Source organism: Zootermopsis nevadensis, unplaced genomic scaffold, assembly GCF_977971745.1.
Source record: "Zootermopsis nevadensis isolate Lab colony 2312 unplaced genomic scaffold, Znev_1.0 Znev_ptg000011l, whole genome shotgun sequence".
NCBI classification, from domain to species: Eukaryota; Metazoa; Arthropoda; class Insecta; order Blattodea; family Termopsidae; genus Zootermopsis; species Zootermopsis nevadensis.
In genome coordinates this window covers 6077349-6101229 of record NW_028259143.1, presented here as the reverse complement: position 1 = coordinate 6101229, position 23881 = coordinate 6077349, and the positions used below count along the sequence as shown (strand labels likewise).

At 35.1% G+C, this 23881-nt stretch overlaps 1 protein-coding gene across 3 annotated transcripts; it reads left to right on the top strand.

The window, feature by feature from the left end:
- The first annotated feature begins 1152 nt into the window (after positions 1-1152).
- LOC110828112 (REST corepressor 1) lies at positions 1153-23205 on the top strand. Of its 3 annotated transcripts, none has more exons than XM_022060484.2 (12): positions 1153-1441; positions 2571-2633; positions 3910-3984; positions 4212-4426; positions 5032-5205; positions 5930-6013; positions 9879-9991; positions 10725-10941; positions 14340-14475; positions 15001-15179; positions 15542-15714; positions 18515-23205. In XM_022060484.2, exons 1-11 carry the CDS (start codon positions 1336-1338, stop codon positions 15689-15691), a joined length of 1512 nt encoding a protein of 503 aa, XP_021916176.1. In that variant the 5' UTR covers positions 1153-1335; the 3' UTR covers positions 15692-15714; positions 18515-23205. The 3 variants fall into 3 exon arrangements, with proteins under 3 accessions (XP_021916176.1, XP_021916177.1, XP_021916175.1); XM_022060485.2 differs by having other exon boundaries at positions 1154-1441; positions 2574-2633; positions 19392-23205; XM_022060483.2 differs by having other exon boundaries at positions 1155-1441; positions 19392-23205.
- The last annotated feature ends 676 nt before the right edge of the window (positions 23206-23881 follow it).

Sequence of the window (23881 nt, the reverse complement as noted above, 5' to 3'; positions counted from 1 at the left end):
TTATCAATAAATTAGTTATTATACAGGAAATTTAGAAATTCGAAAAAATACATTACGCACAAAACTAATATACCAACTAAATAACTATCGTAGGTTCTACACATACATAAAGATAGACAAAAATATTAAATGTACAGACACAATTTATAGATAATTTTTTAGTAACAGATCACACTTCCTTTCATACTAGAAGTTTGCCATTCCTAGTTTATGTCTACTGAGTAAGCATAACGAAGATATCAATATTGGTCTTTCAGGATGTAATGCCATATGGATTTTAGGTGGGTACCAACATTGTAGAGTAATATACTGTCTTCATATTCAGGGCTGAAGTCACTTAAACGTCATAACCCAGAAGACGTATATTGACATATTCGTCACTATTAGATACTGAACTCCCTGATGATGGAGATACATCATACTTTCATAAAGACCACAGATTTTTAAGATGGCTGTCTCCTGGGTTGTAGCGCCGTTTAGCCCTGATGGTGGAGGCAGCAAGGACCTCTGAAAAGTTGATAAACTTTTACCAGATTACACGGCGCTACGAGCCAGAAGACAGCCATCCTCGAACTAACCGCCATGAAAACTTAAAATCATACTTATGCAGAATCTTAGTTCACAATAATTCTGAATTATTGCTGCTAGGCTCACCGTACAGATTTGAGTATTTTAATGATATTAGGTTCCATAAGTTGTTTCCAAAGCTTCATGTTATGTATCGTACTGTTGAACAAGTACCATTCTCATAAATATTCATATTAAAAGGGGTTTAACACTTCCCATACAGTTTTTAGCTGGGATTTCATAAATTGCAATACAATTCTTTATATTCAAATCGAAGTAGATACACATGTACTTCCAGGAAGTATTTGAAGAGTATTTTAATATGTTTCGCAGTCTTCGATGTATATTGAAAATGACAGCCATCTTCAAAAATGAATTGATTTCTCCCCTGATTTGCAACGGAAGTATTATTAGCGTTTAAAAGATATTAAAAATGATACTGCTACGCATAATTAGATTAAATTTAAAGATGGCCAGATGAAACCTGTAAAATGTAAAAGGCTTCGTATGTAAAGGCGAAAATTACAACGGGCCTACAGATTTACTTTTTAACAAATGAATAATCAAATACTCCAGCTCAGCATCACAATGAACATCAGCAGCACCAAGAGAAAACAGCCTCGTACGCTGTACGGTGCTCCGAAGGAAAGAAATTATCAGAGTTTCATAGTGTTTCTGGGTACTGTATGGGTAGTAGTTACAGTTTTATTGAAGCATTCTTTTGGACTAAATTGTTGCAATAAATTTTAGTGTAGTGGTCAGTCAGCTATGGTTCTAGCAGAAAGAAATTCAGATAATGTTAGAAATGGACGGAGATCCAGAGGACCAAGCCCAAATGGTCATGCATCCGAGTCCAGTAGCGAAGAGGAAGGTGGTAAGTATAATATTTCAAAATTGCGTAAATTAAAATTTTCATTAACGTTGCTCAGAATGAGTTTACCTGATTTCTCGTGGTCATGTCTATTTAATTTATTATACTGTGTAACTTGTTACAAGTACTAAAGGCTGAGAATGTGGGAAATACAAATTTAATTGACCCATTTAATTTATTGCATGAAGTGATACAACTATAAGAATTTGTTGTGTTCCGTCGTAAAATGCATTTATTAACCCAATATTAACACAGGATTAATTTGATCCGTTATCATTAGGCTAAAGTACAATGAAAATCAATACAAAGGCCTTTTTAAGTTTGTGGTACCCCTCAAAAGTTTCTTATTAAGAGTTTGTTATGCTTTAAAAAATCCCGATTTTGAAAGAGAAGACAATGAAATTGTGGGAATAACTCAGAAATATGTTTATGAGTTTCTGCCATCCTGGGGGGGAAGTGTTCTGTTTTCCATGTAATTAATTTTATGGCCAGAATTGATTATTATATTGTATGCAGTTCTGGATATATGTCCTTTCGAACTTTATTTTTTAAACATAAGGTTTTATGGCTGAGAAAACGTTAATTGTGGTCTTTTCGATTGTGATGCCATGATGTCTTGTATTTGGTTACCAATGTTTTATGCTCAGTATGTATCTTTGCTCAGAGCTGGGCTAGCTCAGTCAGTAGAGTGACTGACTATGGACAGGGGTAGAGGATTTTTCTTTAAGTCTTTGTGTCAAGACCTGCTCTGGGGCCCACCCAGCCTCCTATCCAATGGGTATCAGGGTCCTTTCCCAGGGGTAAAGTGTGGCCAAACATGACTACTTACTACTCACCCCAATCTAGTGCCGAGGTTAAGAATGAGTAGGAGGTCTGCCTTTGTAATAAAATTATTTCAAGACAAAAACAGATGTGAAATTGAACTTCTGTGAAATGCTTCAGTAGCACAATTTTTCCCATCTTTGTGTGCTGAGTTTGGTGTAACTATGGCTTTCATTCCATTATAAATAAAATATTTGTTCTGGGTTTCCAGTCCCAGTCTTATTTAATTTCAAATTTTGATGCACTATATAAACTACATAATAGTTCAGTAAAGTTCCTTGCCTGGTATATGGATTTGACATTGTTTCAGAAGAAAAGATAAGAGTTGGGAGGGACTATCAAGCTGTTGTGCCTGAACTGATACCTCTGTCAGGTATGTATTTTTAAATTACACATGACTTGTAAGCATTATCATAAACCTGAGATTTGGTAACATGTATTATACTTTTTGTATTTCTTGGAGACTTTGTTTTTCTTCCACTCCAAACTGCTGTTCCATAATTCTGTGTGGCAATCAAATTACTAGTTAGGAATTTCTTAACACACTATGTTCTGTTTATACAAAGTGACGTATTTGGGTATGGACAGAAGTGGTATATTGTGAGAAAAAAGCAGTAATTAGTATCCTGTTTGTCTGTTGCATGTGAGGCAACATGTGATTAATGGAAAATCAAAGATGATGTTGAATACACTGTAGCAAGCAAAGTTTGGAAATGTAACAGGGGTAACATGAGTTTTGTTATGTATGTGGTGTTCAAAGTGTCCTGAGTATCGATCTATGGCTGTGCTATAGGCCAGGTGGTTAGTTTCCAGGTCCCACCATAGAGTCCCAGGTTCATGCCCAGGTCGGTCCGTATGGGACTTGTGGTGAACAAAGTAGCATCATGATAGGTTTTTCTGCGAGTTATTTAGTTTTCTTTTGTCAATATCATTCCACTACTATTCCACATTTACTTATCTATCATCTGAGTTGTGTACAGTGGGCCCATTAGTGGCTGCAGTTTTACTGGGACATGGTCTCACCTCATCACAACAGTAATAATAAATGTTGGTCTGTAATGAATGGGTTAAGTTCATAAATTGTTTATCAGCCCATTGTTTTTACCAGGGGCACCATCCCTAGACATGCTGCAACTAGAACAAGGAAATATGGATGTGGTAATTTTCCAGCATGATCAAGCAATCCCACATTGATTGTTAGTAGTCTGCAATTCGTTGCACAAAACATTGACCCTCTGATTTCTGTATGGGGCTAATAACAAACATTGTGTATGCTGGATCACCTAAAGACATTGATAGTCTGATAGTGCTAACTGAGAATATATCTGGAAAAAACCCAAGAAGTTGTTTCAGAGGGAATAGTTATGTTAGTGGCTACCTTTAATTACTTACAATTAAGGACGAAACATTTAGAATAGTTTCATTCAAAAAAAAATTGTAAATTTTCCTTTCAGTCTTGAGCTGTGGACGTTAAAGTTGATGGCACTGATTTTGGATGACATACCATTTCTTAAAATTTATTTCATTTTCAAACTCTTGTGTTCAATAAGTATATTAAGTGTTTATAAGAAGTACTATTATCATCACTATTGCCTCAAAACATTGTCTGGGATATTGCAAATGTTTAAGTAATTACATTTTTATATCAGAACGTCGTCCTGAACAGTGTGGAGAACGGGCTCTTCTGGTTTGGTCACCAACAACAGATATACCTGATTATAAATGTGAGTAAAGGTCTTATTTTGTATGTTATTCTATCTTTTTAAGTGTAACTTGTTTAACCTAGTTGAAGTAAGCATTCCACTGTAAACAATGAGTATGCCATACTACTCTTATTTTGTTTGTTTTGATTGAAGCATTGAACTCTTGAGATTTTGGTGTCAGAGGTACTCACACACTTAATAGTATTTTCTTTTTGTGCAATATTGTCATGAGATATATTGTGTTCCAGTGGATGAATATATATCACTAGCAAAGGAGAAGTATGGCTACAATGGAGAGCAGGCACTTGGGATGCTGTTCTGGCACAAACATGACCTTGAAAGGGCAATATTGGATCTTGGCAACTTTACTCCATTCCCAGATGAATGGACAGTTGAGGACAAAGTTTTATTTGAGCAAGCTTTTCAGTTTCATGGGAAAAGCTTTCATAGGATTAGGCAAATGGTAAGAACTACATTCTATTGTTGTTTGTAGTCATGAATTTAACTAACTTAACCAACTCCATTGATCAAAGTCTTAAGAAGTTTTTAGCTGGTAGTTTGTTATTAAGTTCCACAGTTACGTACATTTATTTTCTGAATTTGTATCATTCTTTCCAGGATTAGTCCAAATGGGCTATTACAATAATTGGAAGTTCATGTGAATTGCATGAAAATTTCAGTGGGAATTAGACTGCTAGTCTCATTTTGAATGATTCTGTACAGTTGTCTTATTTCTTAATTCATGTGTTCCATTGTACTGGGTTGTGGTCTTCTGGGTTATGATACCGCATAGTTTTGCAGATAAGCAGTATTTTGGATAAACGTACTGCCTTCATTTTCACACATCTTGTGTTGGTAACCATTTGCAAGACTACATGATTTCATAATCCAGAAGACTATAAATGCAAAGTTTTACTATTTTGGAAACTTAGATCTTATGTTCTGTTAGACTGCTGCAGAGTTTGCAATGCAGGGTTTTGAATATGATTCATAGTACTAAAAACTGAAGGATTACTGATTTCATTAAAAACTTAATGTTGACTAATTTAGAATGTTCATATATTTCAGCTGCCAGACAAATCTATAGCAAGTCTAGTGAAGTACTATTATTCATGGAAGAAAACACGGAGTCGAACAAGTTTGATGGACCGACAAGCAAGGAAACTGGCTGTCCATCGTGAGGAAGGCAGTGAAGGAGGATCAGAACTAGGTTCCAACACTGACTCGGATTCTGATGAGAAGGTTGTTGCTTCTTTTGTTGCAGACTCTGAAATTAAGTTAATCATGGCATTTGTGAATATGATTTGGTTTTTCAAGTTAATTATGTTTCATATTATAAGTGCATATTAATCAGCATTTAACCAAGAAGTACTTGATCGCTGCATTTTTTTAAAAAAATAAGCTGCGCTGAAATAAGGAAATTGTTGATTTATGACAATCTAACTTATTGTGTTGGTGTTCATTCAGTCAACTTCATAAACAATGTAACAGCACCTGCATTCAGAAATGCTGTCAGTAAAGTCACTGTACATGTAAGATTTGAGGTTTTCACAGCGGTGAGTATGAAGATTTCTGTCTTCTGGGTTGTTGCGCTGTGTAGTCTGGTCGATGTTAACCAACGTTTCAGAGGTCATACTGCCTCCGTCATCAGGGCGATCGCCCTGATGACAGACCTCTGAAACGTTGGTTAACATCGACCAGACTACACAGCGCAATAACCCAGAAGACAGAAATCTTCACTGTACATGCCTTGTTGGTTGCATTGTCTTCCAACATACAAACATTTTGTAATAATGTGATGAACTGTGACACCTGTTGGAATTAACCTTTCTACATTTGTTTCTCCCCAGAGATGAAAATCCACACTCATATTCAGGAAATGTGATGTCTGTAATGGTCTTAGTTACTGAGGACATAGATAATGTTAATGAACTAATATTTATTTATTTCATTTTAATGTTTTCAGAAATGGACAATTCACCGAGGCATTCGTCGTAAGAGTGGTTCACCTCCAAGGCCAGCTCAGAATAATGATGAATCTGGTAGTCAGGTAAGCAGTGACTGTTTAACATTAATTTTTGCAGTGTGTGTATCGTGCGTGAGTGAGTGAGTGTGAGTGTAGTGTGTAAGTTTTACTATTAGTGTTGATATTTGTCCTGGTTAAGAAAAAAAGTTTGTTTTTGTGAATGTTTTGAATGATATTGCAAAATGCTGTATCTAACTCTCCTTGTGTAAAAACTTTAAAATCACTAAACAGATTTTCATGAATTTTATATTGGGGAGTTTTACGAAAATTTGTCGACATATTTCCCATTTTGGTCTGCTTAACAAGAATATGTGCTTTACTTGTGTTTGTCTGTATATATGCTGAAATTCTTTTGAAACAGTGGAGTATTCCCAATCAGGTAATCGCACATTATGATGTCTGTGAGATACCCTGCCCATACTCATCATTGGTGCCATTCATCCTAGACAAGTCTGACATTACTGGTGCCATTCACTCAAGTCTGAGGTCATGGTCTGATGGAACAAACAGCTTCCTACTTACACTGTTACAAGGAAAAATTTACAAATGAAAACCTTAGATAAAATAAAGGAGCAGACCTGCCAGAACTGTTACACAGTGTATACAGGTAAACCTCGATTTGTGCCGATTCAGAATAACGCCGCTTTTGAAACCAGCAAGTCAAAAAGTGAAAAAAATATATTATACTATTATTTTTAACGTTTTACAATGTTTCTCGTACTGATTCTTATACTAAATCGTAATTCTTACATCGCTGATTTTGAATAAAAATTATAAATTCATTCACCTCTGCACTCATTGCTAAGTAGTTGCGAGATAATCTCCAAAAAATCTGCCAACATTGCGCAACAGTCGCATGATCATTGGTCACTCTTCATGGTGAATCATTTGCATTCAGCCTGATAAGGGAGTAAGGAAAAATGTGCTCAGTTCACTTCTTGTTGACACATTGAATGTGCTGAAAACTGTGTGCTAAACGTGTTTGTGCTGTTGTTGACCACTATTCTGCAGTAGGAACTGTTTTATATTTATAAATGTAGAAGAGCCGCCATGTCTGGTAAGAGAAATGAATGTGTTGCTAAAAAGTTGCGTAGGTCTATTGCGTTAGAAGATAAGATGGACATAATTCGTTGAATATAAGGTGGTGATACCCATCGTAATGTGTGCAAAAGTATGAAATTGCCTCCTTCCACTGTGACTACCATAATGAAAAATTCATATAAAATAAAACAGTCAATACAACAGGCTACGAGAATAAGTGCAATGCAAGTGAGTTATAGCAGAAGTAAACTTTTAGAAAGAATGGAGAAATTACTGTTGCTATGGGTGGATGACGTGAATCGAAAAAACATTCCCTTGACTGAAATTGCTATCACGGAGGAACTTAAGTCGTCAGTGTTTGGGTGCTGGGAACTCGTGTCATTCATTGACTTCCCATTGATTTACATTATAAAAAGAGTTTCAATTTACGCCGATTCCATTTACGCCAGTTCGTCCAGGGATGCATCCCCGGCGTAAATCGAGGTTTACCTGTACATTTCCTAACAATTTCTTTCTCCATCATCATGAACTGTGAAGTCACAAATGTGGCAGCTGTGGTTTGATTCCTGAAGAAGACACTCAAAAGTTTCTCAGATTCTCTTGGCCACTTTGTGCAAAATGGTTCCAGAGTGTACCCATTCTTCTATGTAGTAGGTATGAAAGACCTTTTTGCTAGACAGAAAGGCAGTTGGGTTGTACAGTTAACTACTGTCTTCTGCTTTGTGCACAGGTGAAGGGTGGGTAGTGCTTTACCTCCATGCCTCCTATATACCTTCTAGCATGGTTCAGATGGACAAGAATAGCTTTACCTGATCCTTTTTTATTTTATCATTTGTGTGGCTCTTGTTTGATATGAGCGGGTAAAGTGTTTTAATGGGAAATGTAGTTAAATAAACTGTGAAAATATGACACTGTTTTTAATTTGAAATGTATGTATGCTTTGTTCATATATAAAATGTTTTAGGCTAGTGGCATGATTTTCTTCAACCTTGGCTTCACTCACATTGTTAAACCTTGTAAGAAGCAGAAGGATACTAGAGAACTCTTCCATTGCTCAGCTGAAAGATTTTGTGAAAATCAATGTGCAATTTCACACACAGTTTTGTTCTAATTGACTAATACAAGCTTCTGAATGCCCCGAATTCAGTTATGGTGAAGACTGAAAGTTTCAGCTTGGACTCTTTCCTAATATTACAATCCTTATTTTGAGACAGTCCGTGGAATTGTTGATTGCTGATACTAGTGTATCACAAATATTGTGTTTGGAAGGCATTGGTCATAGCATGGGTTTGTTACTTTCTTTCATTATAGCATCACAACATAAATCACTAATATGCCGATTCCAGCAAAGAATTTATGTGTTCTGAATGTCCCTTGGTTCAGACCATATCCTTTTTGTTAGTCTGACTCTCAGTTAGAATTTTTTTATTGAAATTACAGATTGATTCTTGTTTGAAACATAATGTAGCAAAATTGTTTATGTGGCTTGGATTGCTAGTATAGGGTTTATGTATCAGACTGATTCACTGGTAAATCAGTTTCCAGTTACTGTATCATTTTTAGTGAAGACTGAGGGTACCAAAAAGATGATCTTTGAATATAATGTGCACCCTCATTTTTAAAGCAACAATTCTGGGAAAGAAGGTACATGAGTTATTCAAACAAATATGGTTATTTGCAGAAGGCACACTCATTGTGCGTTGACTCTTGTAGATAGGTCTAGAAATGTATGTGTTCTTATGATCTGAAGTATTTGATAGTCAAAGGATGCAAGTGACACAGCATCATTTCTGTGAAGTGCAAGTGTGTGGGAGAGGTGAAGGAATAGCCTGCAGATTCACAGCCTGCCTGTCTTGCTTGCATTATTATGTTTCATAATGTATCATTGATGGTCTGCAGTTATCTATTATGGTGTGTACATGTGACTTTACAAATTATTCTTGTTCATGTCTTATACTTTAGTGGCAATGTCTGTTTAAGTATTTGCTTTAATGATTTATATTGGCAAGATGTCCCACAAATTTAAGTAGTCTGGATGTTGAGCAATTAACTCCACTTTTTTGAAGAGAGATTTTCAGAAATACATCTTAACACTTTGTAAATATTCACACCTGTGCATTTTGATGTGCCAGTGAACATAAATATGTGTTGTTGCCCAGTGAAATCTGTAGCTTACAAGAGCTTTTTTTTGGGAATGAAGTGTGCTTATAGTATGATGTTGAAGTAAAGATTAAAGTAGTTGCATTGTAAACATTATTGACGAAAGTTATGATTCTAGCTGCAGAACTGTATTTCTGTGAGGTCATTTGTTGTGTGATGCATTAATGTAGTGATTTTTTATAATCTAGCTTAGACATATGCTATGTTGAGAAGACTCAAACTTTGCCTTGGAAAATATTCTCATTGAGTTTAAGCAAGGTTTAAGATATGGCCTTTGAAGGGTTTCGATATTGTTTATAGATATAATAGTGGATCAGTGCCAGTTTGTGATTGCAGAACAGGAAATTAAATACAATTCTGTGTCTTATATTTACAGTTTTTTAATAAACCATTTTTGATATCTATAGAGTTAGAATCGAAGGGCTGAAGTAAATATGTTATTAATATCCGAATTTACATGTTTTGTGTTTCTATCACGTGCCTAAATATAAATTTTCATTCTCAGACTTTTTCTGGTTTGTACAATAATTTTTCTTCTGGACAGATTGCTAGTAAACATTTAAAGAAACAAAATGAACACCAAATTTTTGAACTGGTATCAGTTCCTTGTGGATACAGGTGACAAGCATAGGCTCATGTTTGTTGAAGTAGGGGCAGTATTGTGATGAGTGTTGTCTATCTCCTGCAGAAAGATGGTGCGGAGGGTGGGAAGAGTTCTTGTGCTAACTGTGGGGTTGCCTGCACTCACACCCACACTTCTCCTAAAGGCAGCATGTGCAACACTTGCTACCAACATTGGAGGTATAAATAACTGTAAAAGATACAACCTAGGGCATCTGCAGGGACATATACTGAGATTGTTTGTTTTTCTGTGATATGGGTTATTGGAGCATACAGGGGAAACCTTGGGATGAAAATCTGATATCTGCTTTTAGGACACACACACACACACACACACACACTTCCTAACTTAACAGAAATTTATCTTTTAATTCTAATTATAGCCATAGAATTAAACTACATTTTGTTAAAGGTAGTAATACTTTTTTAAAACGATATATTATATAGTTTAGGTTTTGGAATATAATCTGAAAAATAGCAAAATTGAGGTCCTTTTGCATTGTAGAAATAATTTGATTTTTAGAATACAATTTGAGTATATTTCCTATCCTTTCTATATAAATAATTGTTGCAGTTAGAATTACATGTAGATTGGTAAGGGAACAATCCTACAAGGGTGACTGTTCTGTTTTTCCTTTGTCTGTCTCTACAGGTGCCCTTTATCACATTGTTATGTTGTTATAGACATAATTTGTAGTTGCATTGCTATCAGAATTATTGTAATGGGAATCACATTTAATTTACAGCCTAGAGTTATAATTATATTCAACGTTTCTGTTATGTAATTTGTCAGGAGTTTTTGTCTTCATGTTAGGTTATGTTCAGCATATAAAGTCACAATCAGGGTCTTGTATTTAGGGCTAAGTACAGTGCTGAATTTGATTGGAAGCTTGGGTGGGGTGGCTACTTACAGACGCACAGGCAGTGTCCGTCCAACAACCGGTCCGGTGAAGCGCGATAGACACTGTCACGTTCTTCTCCGCCACAAACGCAAGCCCCCCCGAGGGATGTACATTAACCACGATGATCTGGTGGCTATGGCTGCCGGGCCGCCAGCACCTGCCCCTGCCAGTCAGGGTGACCAAATGTTGAAAGCAATGGATAGGGAAATTATTTCCCTTAAGAGACAAGTAAGTCTGTTCCCAACTCTGCTTCTTGTGCATGATGGTACATGACTTGTGGATCATGTTTGTATACCGATCTGCACAAACACACCTTACTGTGATGGACCAAATTATCTTTTATTTATTTTGTAAGTGCACACCAGTAATTGTAAACATGATTTAATGTTTATTGCAGATGTACTGTAGACCATTACTGATACACTCTTTTGCATGTTTTTAATTACATAAGCAGTCATTCATGCATATTTGTAAATTTGCTGTTCACAATTTTGCTTATTTGCAGTCAAGCTCACAGCAAGATGTTATGAATTTTCCTTAAAATGTGTCTCACAGTGCATTTTCACTAACTTTCAGTTCTCAGCAACTAACATGTCACAGTCTGCCTCAACTCTGTTCCCTGCTATTGTACTGGCACCATTTTGTGAAGTTTAGTTGTTGTTGTTTTTCTTCTGTACACATGCTTTTACCAGAAAGAAGATAAGTGATGTTAGCATTGCAACCAAAAATGCAGAAGTGAAGAGGGAGAAGAATACAGTGCAATCTTGATATAATGAGAATTTGTAATGCTTGTACTAACAGATACCTTGTAATGTCTCAGTATGATTGGAATATATAATCATCGTCTCCATCTTTTATATCTGATTATGTATATCACATTATGGCATTAAAGTTTTAAAAAAATTAATGCTGTTAGGGTTAGCAGGGGAAAAGAGCCAGTTATTTTTAACATTCTCAGGAAACTCTTCAGAGCCACATATATTTTATTCCAGTTGATGCCAGACAGGTTTTACACCAACCTCATCTGCATTGGTGTATATGCCTTTATTATTTTACTATATGCAAAATAACATGATACAATATGAAGATTTCTGTCTTCTTGGTTTTTGCACTGTGTAGTCTGGTCCATGTTAACCAACGTTTTAGGCAGTATGACCTCTGAAACGTTGGTTAACATCGACCAGACTACACAGTGCAACAACCCAGAAGACAGAAATCTTCATTCTCACCGCTGTGAAAACCTCAAATCTTACATGATACAATATCTATGTAAGAAACCCTGACTTTTCAGGTATGACATCACAGGCATGTAAAAATTATAACTATTTACATTTTCTACAAAAATGAACACAGTTGAATGTAATTTTGTAATGTACATACTTACTGTAGTTATTATTGGTAGAATCTCACATATTTAGGTTACATTGGTTGCAAACCCCTGTCTTCAGGCTGTATTTATTTTCTCATGAGTTGGTTGGAAATATAAAAGTAACAACAACAACAATAATAACAGTGATGATAATTCACATTTGTTGTTGCACAATTGCTAATATGTTGAATGCTAAAATATTAAACCATGAAATAGTAATTAAAATGGAAATGCATGCTTATGATTAAACAAAAAGAGATGCGTGAACATTGTGGTTACCATTCTTGATATTTGTTTGAGATAGTTGTGTATGTGGCTATGACTACCTTTCTCAGTTGAGGTTAGTAATGTTTTCCCATAGTCTTTCAGGTGATGTTTGTTACTTGATAGGTTAGGGAGTTATTTAACGATGTTTTGTGAAATACAGAGATTATTTAGCGCTGAATGAGGTGTGATGGTTATTGTGAGTGGCGAGAGATGTGTTTGTTATCTTAAGTTTGGCTACTGGCATTTGCTTATAGGAAAGTCATGAGAAAGTGAGGATAGCCAGTGCCTGCCTTCAGACCAGATATTTCTCAGGTACAGGACAGGTTAAAATGAGTATTTGGTGAAATCATAACACTCACCATACTGCTGTTCCACATAGTATTTCAGACTTTTATGTTTACATATAGAGAAAGGTTCATGTGACAGTTATGATATTTTGTTCAGTCAGTCACAGGTGACTCTCGTTAAACACTTCTGCTGTCTTTTTTCTAAGATATCTGTAGTTTTCAATATCATGAAGAGCATCAGTTTTCTGTCCACAGCCAAGGTAAATGCTGTCGTGCAGGCCAGCTGAGTTACACGTGATTTCACTCTGTCTCCACTATTTCGACTTGGGCACTACAAATTAAGGCCTCTCATGGTGTAGCATTCAGAAAATCCATGTGAATGTTATACATTTTATATTCTTTGCATTTCTTTTATACACAGTGATTTACAGGAACACAACCTCCACATATAATTAGTCGATTGTATTTAGCTGCTAGTTTGTTAGCATGCAGTAACAGTCATTCACAATTAGAAGTTTGAAATTTATTTATGTCAGTTGTTGCATGTTTGTTATGTCTGGTTTACAAAACCTGAAAAGATTGTTCATAGCTGTCTTACTGAAGTAGACACCAGACGTTGAACATTTCACATTTTAAATTTCTATTTACACTGGTGCTATTCTGATGGGCAACATGTTTAGTATTGAATAAACATCAGCTTTTAATTTGGTTCAGGAAGTGTGTGCTAAATTTTGGACAGAATAGTGTTCATCATCTGATGTTTTCAGTTTTTTGGAAATAAGTTGGTCTCACAAATAGTGAATTTCTCATGCTGTCAGCCACAAAATAGGAATCTGTGTATGAGTCTTGAAACTTTGCATTTTCCTCTCCGACCGCTAAAATGTACTGTGCTGTAGTTCTGTCCCTCTTACTGTCTTACGTGTGCTTAACCCTTATCTTTTTGATGAGTTCTTTACATCATATGCACAGAATGTACCCATATAATGTTGGTCATGTGTAATACTTAAAGAGGACATTAAGACTACACTATTTATGTAATTGGGAACTAAATTTAATGATATACTTGTTCATTAATAGTTGTTCTTTGAATAGTATTTGAGCTAGGAGAATTCAGAATTTTCAAAGAATGTTAATTAAGTGTTCTTTATGCCCAGGTGTGAGCAAGGAACATCATATGGGCCTATCCATATGTCTGTCACATTTTCCTTAGGAACTAGGCAACCCACATGATGAAGAGGTTTTGTTAGAGCATGTTGCAACTGTGAACCAAGGTCATTGTTGGAACACAGTTTTTCACAAAATGATCTGGGGCCATTGGTGCGTTTGTTATTCCCTTTGTTGTACTGCTGATTGCAATGCTCATCAGTGTTATGTGAAGCGAAGAACACCTTTGGAGTTGTAGTGTACTCCAAAGAGTACACCTTTCCAGTCTTATTTTGTGGTTCTAGTTTTTAAAACTTGTTTTGAGGGAAATAAAGGATTCTAGATGTGTTGTTTGCATATGTCTGTAGCCATGTGTTGATGAAATTGCATTAAAGTAAAAAAAGAAAGCTGAAAATATCATAAAAGGAAGAAATAAATTCAGATTTCTTTAAGGACAAGATTATGTGAAAAGAGGAAGATGTATAAATAACCATAGTATTGTTCTGCAACTTTAAACTATAATTTGCTGTTTACAGACATATGAAATAATCTTTCTTCAGGTGCAGAATAACAAACAAAGTCTGAGTTCTTTCAAGAGAAAAACTGCTGAGGGGATTGACGATTTACGCCCACCAGATTCAAACAACCGTATCAATGCTCGCTGGACCAATGATGAATTATTGTTAGCTGTGCAAGGTAAATGAATTGTTCTTCCTTTCTTCCTTATTTGTGCTACTGGTATTAATACAGTTACATTGAATGAACTGTAGTTTCTCTTACTGTGAATAACTAGTTTTTAAAATATGTCACTAATCGGTTATGTAATTTATATTTCTCCTTGAGTTATATAGTTACGAAGCTGTCATTTTTAAAAATTTAAGAATCGTAGCAGACCTATCTTACACATGGATTTGCACATTGCAGTTTTGCTTATTTGTGGTAATATTTTTGCCCTTGTGCTCATTGACCCTCACAACTTTAGGCAAGAAATATCAGTGTCATCCCAATAAACACTAGCACTGATGTTTATTTTTATTAATAATTAATTATGTTTTAGTGTCATGTTTTGTCTTTGGTTCCCCTAGCCTCATTTTTCCCACAAGGTCTTTACTTCAGACATTGTGTTTTTACTGTTTACTGGGATTTTAAATAATGTAAACCCTGCAAATGGCAGGGTATGCTGTACAAATAATTTAATGAGGAATTTCCTGTTTGTTTTAGGTGTACGTAAGTATGGAAAGGATTTTCGAGCCATTGCAGAGGTAATTGGCACCAAGACAGAAGCTCACTTACGTAGTTTCTTCGTTAACTATCGTCGCCGTTATAACTTGGATGCTGTGTTGAAGGAATTTGAAGCAGAGAATGGACCTATTGTTGACAGTGATGACAAAGAGGAAAAGGTATTAATCTTTATATTATCTTGGATAACTTCTGGTTTGGAATCAAAGTAACACCTGTGTTATCGCCCCCGCCCCATCCCCAATGTCTATGAGTTCCTTGAACAGAATCTGTAAAATGAGACCAGATAATGGGGAGGGCATGCCTACCAGTCACTTCATAAGTCAACATGTTCCATTTCTGAATGGAGATCATAATCTTCTTCACATCTCGTCAGATTTTGCATAACATGAAGTAATTTATTAGTGAATGTTAGAAGGCTTGAGTGAATATTTATTTATGTAATTGTTCATGCCCAGTTTGCAAGATTGTTCATGTGCATCATAATTTCTTTCACAATTCCAACATTGTTATGTGTGTTCAGATGGAGACAGATGGTGTGTCTTCTGGTAGTGAAGCCAGCACGCCTACTCCTGGGGGTAGCTCCCCTGTTACAGTGGCTCCTGGGTCTCCACCGCTTATCAAGCAGCCGTTTCCCAAGACCACTGTTGGAACAGGTCTTGCTGCTAAATGATACTGGCTCGAGCATGAAATGATGTAAGTTTGCAGCTACCACAAGCATGCTTAAATGAAAGTTAAAAATTAATTTAGTTAAGTCTGAGGTATTTTTAATATTTGCATAATTATCATGTTTTCTTTATTTTGTTATAACTTCTGAACCTAGATTTTTATATTACTATTATTGAACTATAGGTAGTGATTTCCACTTTTGTAATTTTTAATGATCTACCATCAATAATACCACTTGGTAACTGTGAACTTCTGAGGTGAGAATTACACTCTTGCCATATAAGGTTGGATCTTGAAATTTTATTGGGTAATACATCTTAAAGATGTGCAAATTTTGGTGAATTTCTCTTGGAATGTTCAACTGTAATATATCAGCTCCAAGAAATCAATTTAGGTTTCAGTTTGATGATGATAACTGATGAGCCTTTGCAGTTAAGTATGTCATGCTTTATAGATGGTAATTATACTTCCAAATTTTGTGTAAAACAGTAGATCATAAATATACCTAAAATTTTAAATCTAACTACAGTGAAACCTCGATGCATCGTTTTCGGCGGGGGTGGGAAATAAAAACGATGAATGCGGGAAAACGATAGATGCGGGAAAGCATTAAAAATTTAAAAAAAACAATGTTTCTCTTTCAAAGTTACTTCTTTTTACCAAAAAAGTCTTTAGTGGACAACTGGTTTGTCGAAACTTTACGTTTTAGACCAAACAGAGCACTTTCCACGTTCAAAGTGTTTTCCTCGTCACGTTCACTAATATTAAGCGCATAAAAGAACGACTTCACTTTCGCCAATGCAGCGTGTGCTTCGGCAAAACTCGGCAAAGCTTCGGGCTCGCATTCGTCGTCTCCCTCTTCCTCACCACTCCAACCCCCTTTGCGGACAATAACAGGAAGAATGGAAATACTATTACTGCCGAACTCAACGAAACGTAGCTGTAGAAGACCCTGAACCGCTGGAAACGAGATGAACCAGAAGAATGAAAAGTGCCGCCAGCCTTTCCTTTGTACTTGTAATAAAAGCATTTGTGAAGAAATTCACACTGCACATGCCATCTGGCATCGCTGGAACGAAATATGAGTGCACCCTAATTAAAATCGTAAAATTTCTGACAATGAGCACCGCCATTCACTCCAATATCACCCCTGCACCGCTGACCCTCATTCCAAAAGAATGTGCTGGTTGGGCGACATAACAGGTTACCGCTACTGCGTATTCCAAAAACATTGTGCGTCTTTCGGTATTAATTTATCTCAAAACCCAGCATTTTAATTTCTCAGAAACGATCATTGCGGGAAAATTGTGGGCCGGGACTAAGATTTTTGAACGATCGATGCGATAAAACGATAGTTCGAGGAACGATAGAAGCGGGAAAATGTAACATTATTTTATATGGGATGTATTCGGGACCGAACAAAACGGACGATGCATCCGGGAAAACGATAGTTCCGGGAACGATGGATAGAGGTTTCACTGTAGTTATTGTCATATCATCCATAAATGTTTACAGAACTTTTCAGTATTTCTTGAAATTCTACTGTTGCACTATCACACTGGCACAGTGGTGTTACAACTAAATGATGTGGTTTGACACTGTTGTAGTCAGGTTCTCTTTGTACATTTTTGTTCCTGTGAGTTGCTGCCAGTGTAATTATGAGAAAGACTGGAAAAGTTGTGTAATGAGTAATTAATGGTTGTATAGTACAATAACCACTACAAAAATTGCAACAGGTTCCTATGATATAAACTTTGTATTTAATATATTTATGCATTAATGGTGAAGTTCTTGTGAATGAACCTCATAGGCTCATAAACGAAATGAAATTTCTTGACCAGCTGAGTAGCTGTCAATTTTTAAGGACTACGTTCCATCGAGTTCTTTGTTAACAGCTACAAACATTTCTGTGGCACAGAACTATGATATATTGGTCAAGTTTAATGTAGTCAGAATCTGTTTTATGGAAATTATGCACACAAATGGGACTGTATAATTATTAACTTAGTTCTTGCTCACTTTATAGGTTGAAGCATTCAAAGGAAAGTAGGCATTATAAGATCTATGTGTAGCTTCTTGTTTTATATTATACTGAGAATTTTTTACCTATGATCCAAAAATATATATACACAGGGTTAATATTCCATATTATAATGTTTATACACATTTTGGGACATTCTGTATAGAAGAGTATTTACAAATGAGGGAGGTGTAAAATATGAATGGGATAATCCTGTTCATGCAAAGTTTTGCAGAAATGTGTCACTTTGGTTTAATAGTTATTGAGGTTTTGTGGGATTCAGTGCTTATGCACTCACAGACATACTGATATGAGAAAACATACACACGCACGCCCAATGCTAGCGTAAGTTGATCATTTTTATAAAATACAAAAAGGAGTACTGACATATTAATTGACAAGATTAGTTCAAAAGAATACTTGGTGAAGTATTATTGAAATGAATGACTGGGTAATTGAATGTAAGAGCAGAAGTTATGAAGAAAATTTTGAAATTTAAATGAGAATAGGAGCAGATCTCTTGGGAGACTGAACTTGACAGGCAAGTAGAAAAGAATGGAAAATGAATAATTGGATGCTGTGATTTCTAAATTGTGGGACTGTAGATTAAAAGGCGGCTTTTCTGTATGATCATCTTGCAAAAGTGTAAGGTAGGAGACATTACATTTCTATAAAAAAATTTGTAGTTAAGAATTTATACCCATGTCACATGAAAAGTGTCCTGATTGAAGTTTCATTGTACCTGTTTATTGTTCAACTTTATACTGATGGAACAGATGAATTGTTCTTTGTCGTTTTCCATTTCAGGTAATTTTTATATAGGTTTTCAGTGAAGTGGAAATGGTTGAATTTGAAAAGTGAAGTGGTGAAAATAAGAGAAGTGCTAAAAAGAATGCAGAATATGAAATAATTTGTGATTTGAACTTCAGGAAGTTGTACGTTCCATATAATAATTTCTCTGGTGAAATAATTTGCCTGCGTTATGAATCATCTTTGAACATAAATTTTTAATTTATATCTTGCCTTTATTACTGTCATTAACATTTTATGTGTGTTTGCAGAATTTGTAGTTTTAACTGGGAGGAACTTGACTTAAAAATATGTATTGAAGTGCTTGATGAGTCATAATGTGGATTTTGGAGAGAAAATACAAGTGCACCTTTAGATATTTTTCAGCAGCAATTTACAACTAATATGGTATTTCCAGAATGTAATAATAAAAAAGGTCTTGTTCTAAGTAATGAAGTATTTGTTATTTTGTAATAACTTGGAAATAGAGCAGTTTTTTAACATGATGTTTAATTCAGTCGTAAGATATTGTTGGCATAGTCCAAGTAAAAATATTGATTCTTGAGGCCTAACCTAGTTATTAGATATTTTTCTGCACTTTGTAAGAGAATAACGTGATGGAACTGTTTTGACTGTGGTTTAATATTGTATGTTTGTGTTGGCATTTCATCTTGCTTGGCTGCTATTAAGAGACAATGATGTGAGTTTATTGTGCCCTTTTTTGGATAATTAAATTTGAATTAAGTAGGTTCTCTTCATTTGTAAATGGGAATGGCTGTGTTTTGTTTGTTTAAGAAAATGTGTACTGTCTGGTATGTTTTTGTACAGTTTAAAAATTTGATGGTATTATGATGTTTCAGTGTAATAGATATTTATATTTTACACTTTGTTTCAGTGAAGTGTTTTACATGAGGAAATGAGCAGTCCATGTTTTGGATTTAAAGAATTGTAAGTGACATTGTCCTAAGCTTGTGTGAGTACCGTGGAGGATTCTTTCGTCATTAAAAATAATTTGTGTTAGTAGAAACTGCAATGATTGATGGACATGAAACATCTGTTGTGGCAGTGTGTCATGGTCATAAGAAGATCCTGTAAGGACATGATCTGTACTTCTGAACTGGACTGGAAGCCATCTGAAAGATAAGTACTTGTGTACAGATCTGCAGTAAGTTACAGTTCATAATGCAGCACAGCTTTGTATGCATATAGATTGTACATGCAGCAGCAACAGTTTTACATGTTTTCTGAAGGAAAATTTCCTAATTTAGCTATGTTACATATATTTGCAAGCATTAGGAATGTATGTTAGAAGGGAGGTTGTATTGTTTGTGATTTTGTAAAGGTTCTTTTGAGGTAACAGATATGTACCTTCTTAACATGAATTTGCAAAAATGAAAAGATATGATAGCCAATCACAGGTGAGCACATTTGAGACATGCACTACTTGTTTAATTATTTTTAGACACAGTTTTAATTGCAGACCTTGGACTAATACTTTTACGTATTTATTAATGATGGAAAATACATTATTAATTTGATGTACAATTATATGCTGTAAGTATTAAGAAGTGAAGAATTTGCAGCCAGTGTTTCAGGTATGATATACTTGCAAATGGTAACATTTGTGAATTATAACACTTGTATGAAGTGGTTTTTTGTTAAGTTGATTCATGGGCAGATTAATTCATACTTCAAAAACCAAAGTTACTAAAGATATTTGCCTGAAGTGTACATTTACCTAACATAGATAATCATATTCACATCTTAGCAGTGGCTGTTGAAATACATTGAAACTTTAATATAATTTGTCAACAAATTATTTTGCTTATGGCAGTGAACAGTTGCATATATTTTTTTATTGTCTTCTTTTTTGGTCTATAATCAGTTTTTGTGTACATGGATGTTTGGGTTCATGTCTTATTTTATATATACTAGTATCAATGACACCTGTTTATAGTTTATTCTTTTTCCTTGAAAACTGCACATGTGGAATCTGCAGTTGCTCAGAGGGAATCTGTGTATAGGTCTTAAGGTGCGCACTTACCACTATGCAGTCATTATTTTCTAAGTATTGTATTGAATCTAGCTTTGTAGCATTGTATATTGTAGTAAGAAATTTATATTTATAAAAGATAAATAATTGAAAAAGGGTATTAAATATATACTCCATAAATATTATATAATTTCCATAATAGATTGATGGAGTATGTTTGATTAATTTCTTATATTAGATTCTATTTTCAAATTGGTATTGCAGAGATATTGCTGTTACAAAATTAATTAACGTTCTTTACCATCAGTGTGCAGTCAGTATTTGGTTACCACTGAGTCATGTATTGAAGATGGAATCTTGTGTAATAATATACTAGGTTTCTTTGAGTTAAGGGGATAGAAATGTATTTTCTAATTGAAAGGGAGTTCCGTACACTGGTTCATTATTTGATAGTTCTTAAACAATTTTGAATGTCTGTTGTATTCCTTTCTTTATTGTTATCTTTGTTGAAATGTGAATTTATTTACATGGAAAAGGGAGGAGAAGAAACCTGGTGAGGTAATCTGTTACAGAGTTCGTGGGAAATGTCACAAGTCAGAGGTTTGCTTTGTTCCAGCTGTAAAAGAATGTATTTATATGCCCCTGTCCCAGTTATACATGACTTACAGAGTTTTATATGAGTATATTTTGTAACTTCAGTGAGCAAATCAAAATGAGGTGACATCCATCATACCCCTAATAATGATAACCAAAGTAAGGCTTCAGTTAGTTTGCCATATTCAACATTTTTCTGCCATGTGTTGTTATGTAATCAACTTTAAAAATTCTCCCACAGCCATATGTTGACATGCATACAATCGACAAAATTTCTTTTTACATTCCTGTCATCGTTGATCATGTGTCACTGTTGTCGCTGTGAAATGGCAGTGAATTACTGAATGCTCTATGTGGTGTCTATTGCTATTTGTCACAAGTAACTCAAACTTCTTGAAAAACAGAACATAATTATAGATTTTAGGGAATTAGTTGTTGAGAGGTATTTAAATTGAAGATTGCTATCTTCAAATCCTACATATTTAAATTGCCTACACACGCTGGCTGTTCAAAATTCTGACATTGTGACTGGTAAGGGTTAGTCTCTATTCCTATATGACTGTCACTTCTGCTTTGTCTGATGAACTGCTATACATGTTCTGATTTCAGTTACCCATAGCTCCTTGCAAAGCCTGTGATTTGTTGCTGATTTGAAAGATGTGTTTTCCAAACTTGATTTTTGTTTAATTTCATCATTAAAACTTATATTGAGTAGCAAAGTGAATATTGATCCCTTTCAAATGGCAGATTGTCCATAAAACTTGTAATGGATGTAAATAATTTAAAGGTAGATATAAAGTTTAACATCTGTGTATTATAGACTAATGATTGGACAGGAGAGAATAGCTACACTTCAGTGGAAATTGAATTTAATAATAAAAGAGAGACTGAATTACAACATTTCTTAACTTTAAAAAAGTGGTCAGAATTATTGGACTGAATTCAAGGTTTTAAAGTTTACACAGTTAGGCAAAAGTTAAACCAAAAGTGATCATTACTTTTTAGAGTGCTTCAAACATTTTCTTCAGTATTACAAAACTGCTGATTTCAGTCATGCAGATACACATACAGTTTTAAAACATACATTAATATAACACTAGTTTATGGTAAATTGAATCCAAATTGTTAATCATTCAGACTCAAACCCAGAATTATTTAAATTTTGTATAGGTACTACAGTCAAGTGATTATATATCGAAGACATATCACAATGCTTGAAATTCCCCATTTTCTTCAGTGGGCTCTAGTTTCTTTCTGTGTGTGCACAAACTATTTGAGTTGGTGAAGTTCTGTTCACTGTGGCTGTGTGCCGTTATCAGAACATCAATTTGTGCATGATTACACTGTGTGTGACATCAACAGGTGGAAGGCCCACTGAACATTATGTCAGGTGGAAATTTTAGGGTCACTACAATGCTGTATCCTTAATAATTTGTTCAAACAAGTTAGGGTAGGATATAACAGAAATATGTCTTTACAGTAAAGGAATTTGCAGAGATAAGAGTTCTGGTGGACTATTTTACCAGGTTTTTACTTTTCATTTTTCTGATACTAATCTGTTTTTATGGACTTTAATTAGCACAGAGGATGAGTTTTTTATTTTTAATTCAGTATGGGAACTTAGTAAGTGTTACACAATTCATAAGGTTCTGTAGACTTGTTTCATTTCATATAATTTTTTCTGCGGTCTTGACTTTTCAGTCGCTTGTGTTTTATACGTGACAGTATGATTGTACTTTGAATATAGGTGGAATAAAACGATTGATGACTACATCAGATAAAACTTTTAATGGAAAGCATGGGAAGTCTAAGATTTTTACAAAATAAAACTATATTAGATATCTGTTGAAATGTTCATTGAAGGAAATGAAAACTGGTTATGAAATGTATGTAGAAATGTGGCGATAGTGTAATGAACATGTCATTTAATGACACTGGTTACTTTCTGACTAACTGTATGTTCTTACAATGGTAGTGACACCATTTTTACAGTCTTTTGCTTATTTTTGTCTTAATTTTCAAAACAGTTTAGTCATTTGTGAAATATCACAAGACTTTGTATACTAAGATGTATTTAAACATGAAATGGAAGTGCATTACATTATTTATTATTGTACATGAAGCTTTGTGTTTTTGTTCCTCGACATTTTCGCTCCTCTTTTATCTTCTCTCAGCAGATCCTTATTTAAAGAAGCTTTATGATGACAAAGTATGGTACTGTAGACACCTACAAGACTGCATGGCATCTCAGCATAGAAGTCCACAGTCCATATGTTATACATACTGGGGATACTGGGAATGACCTGTTCTTCAAGTGCCTGAGCACAGAGGGTCCCAACTTTTAGTTGGCTTGATCTATGGACATTTGATATTACTCTTTCGACGAGGGACCGGCCCGTCACAAGGCCTCTACCTGTACACAGGACAGCACAACACAGAAAAACGCGGACAAACATCCATGGCTTGAGTGGGATTCGAACCCATGGTCCCAGCGACCAAGGCAGAACGCCCACGCCTCAGACCGCGCGGCCACTGCGGACCCCCATATTATACATAATCATTGAAATTTGTGACATCATGAGCTGTTTTCTATAAATATGGCATAACTTCAGCCCAGAAGACAGTTATCATCAGAAATCCAGTGTGGGCACAATAACAGATTACCGAAAATTAAATAATGTTTAGCTTTAAAGAGTTGATCTTCTAATTTATATCAGTCTTTTGTTATTTAGACTGTAATGGAGGCAGCAAACACCTCTGAAATGTAAACTTCTATCAGTCTACACAGTGCAACAACC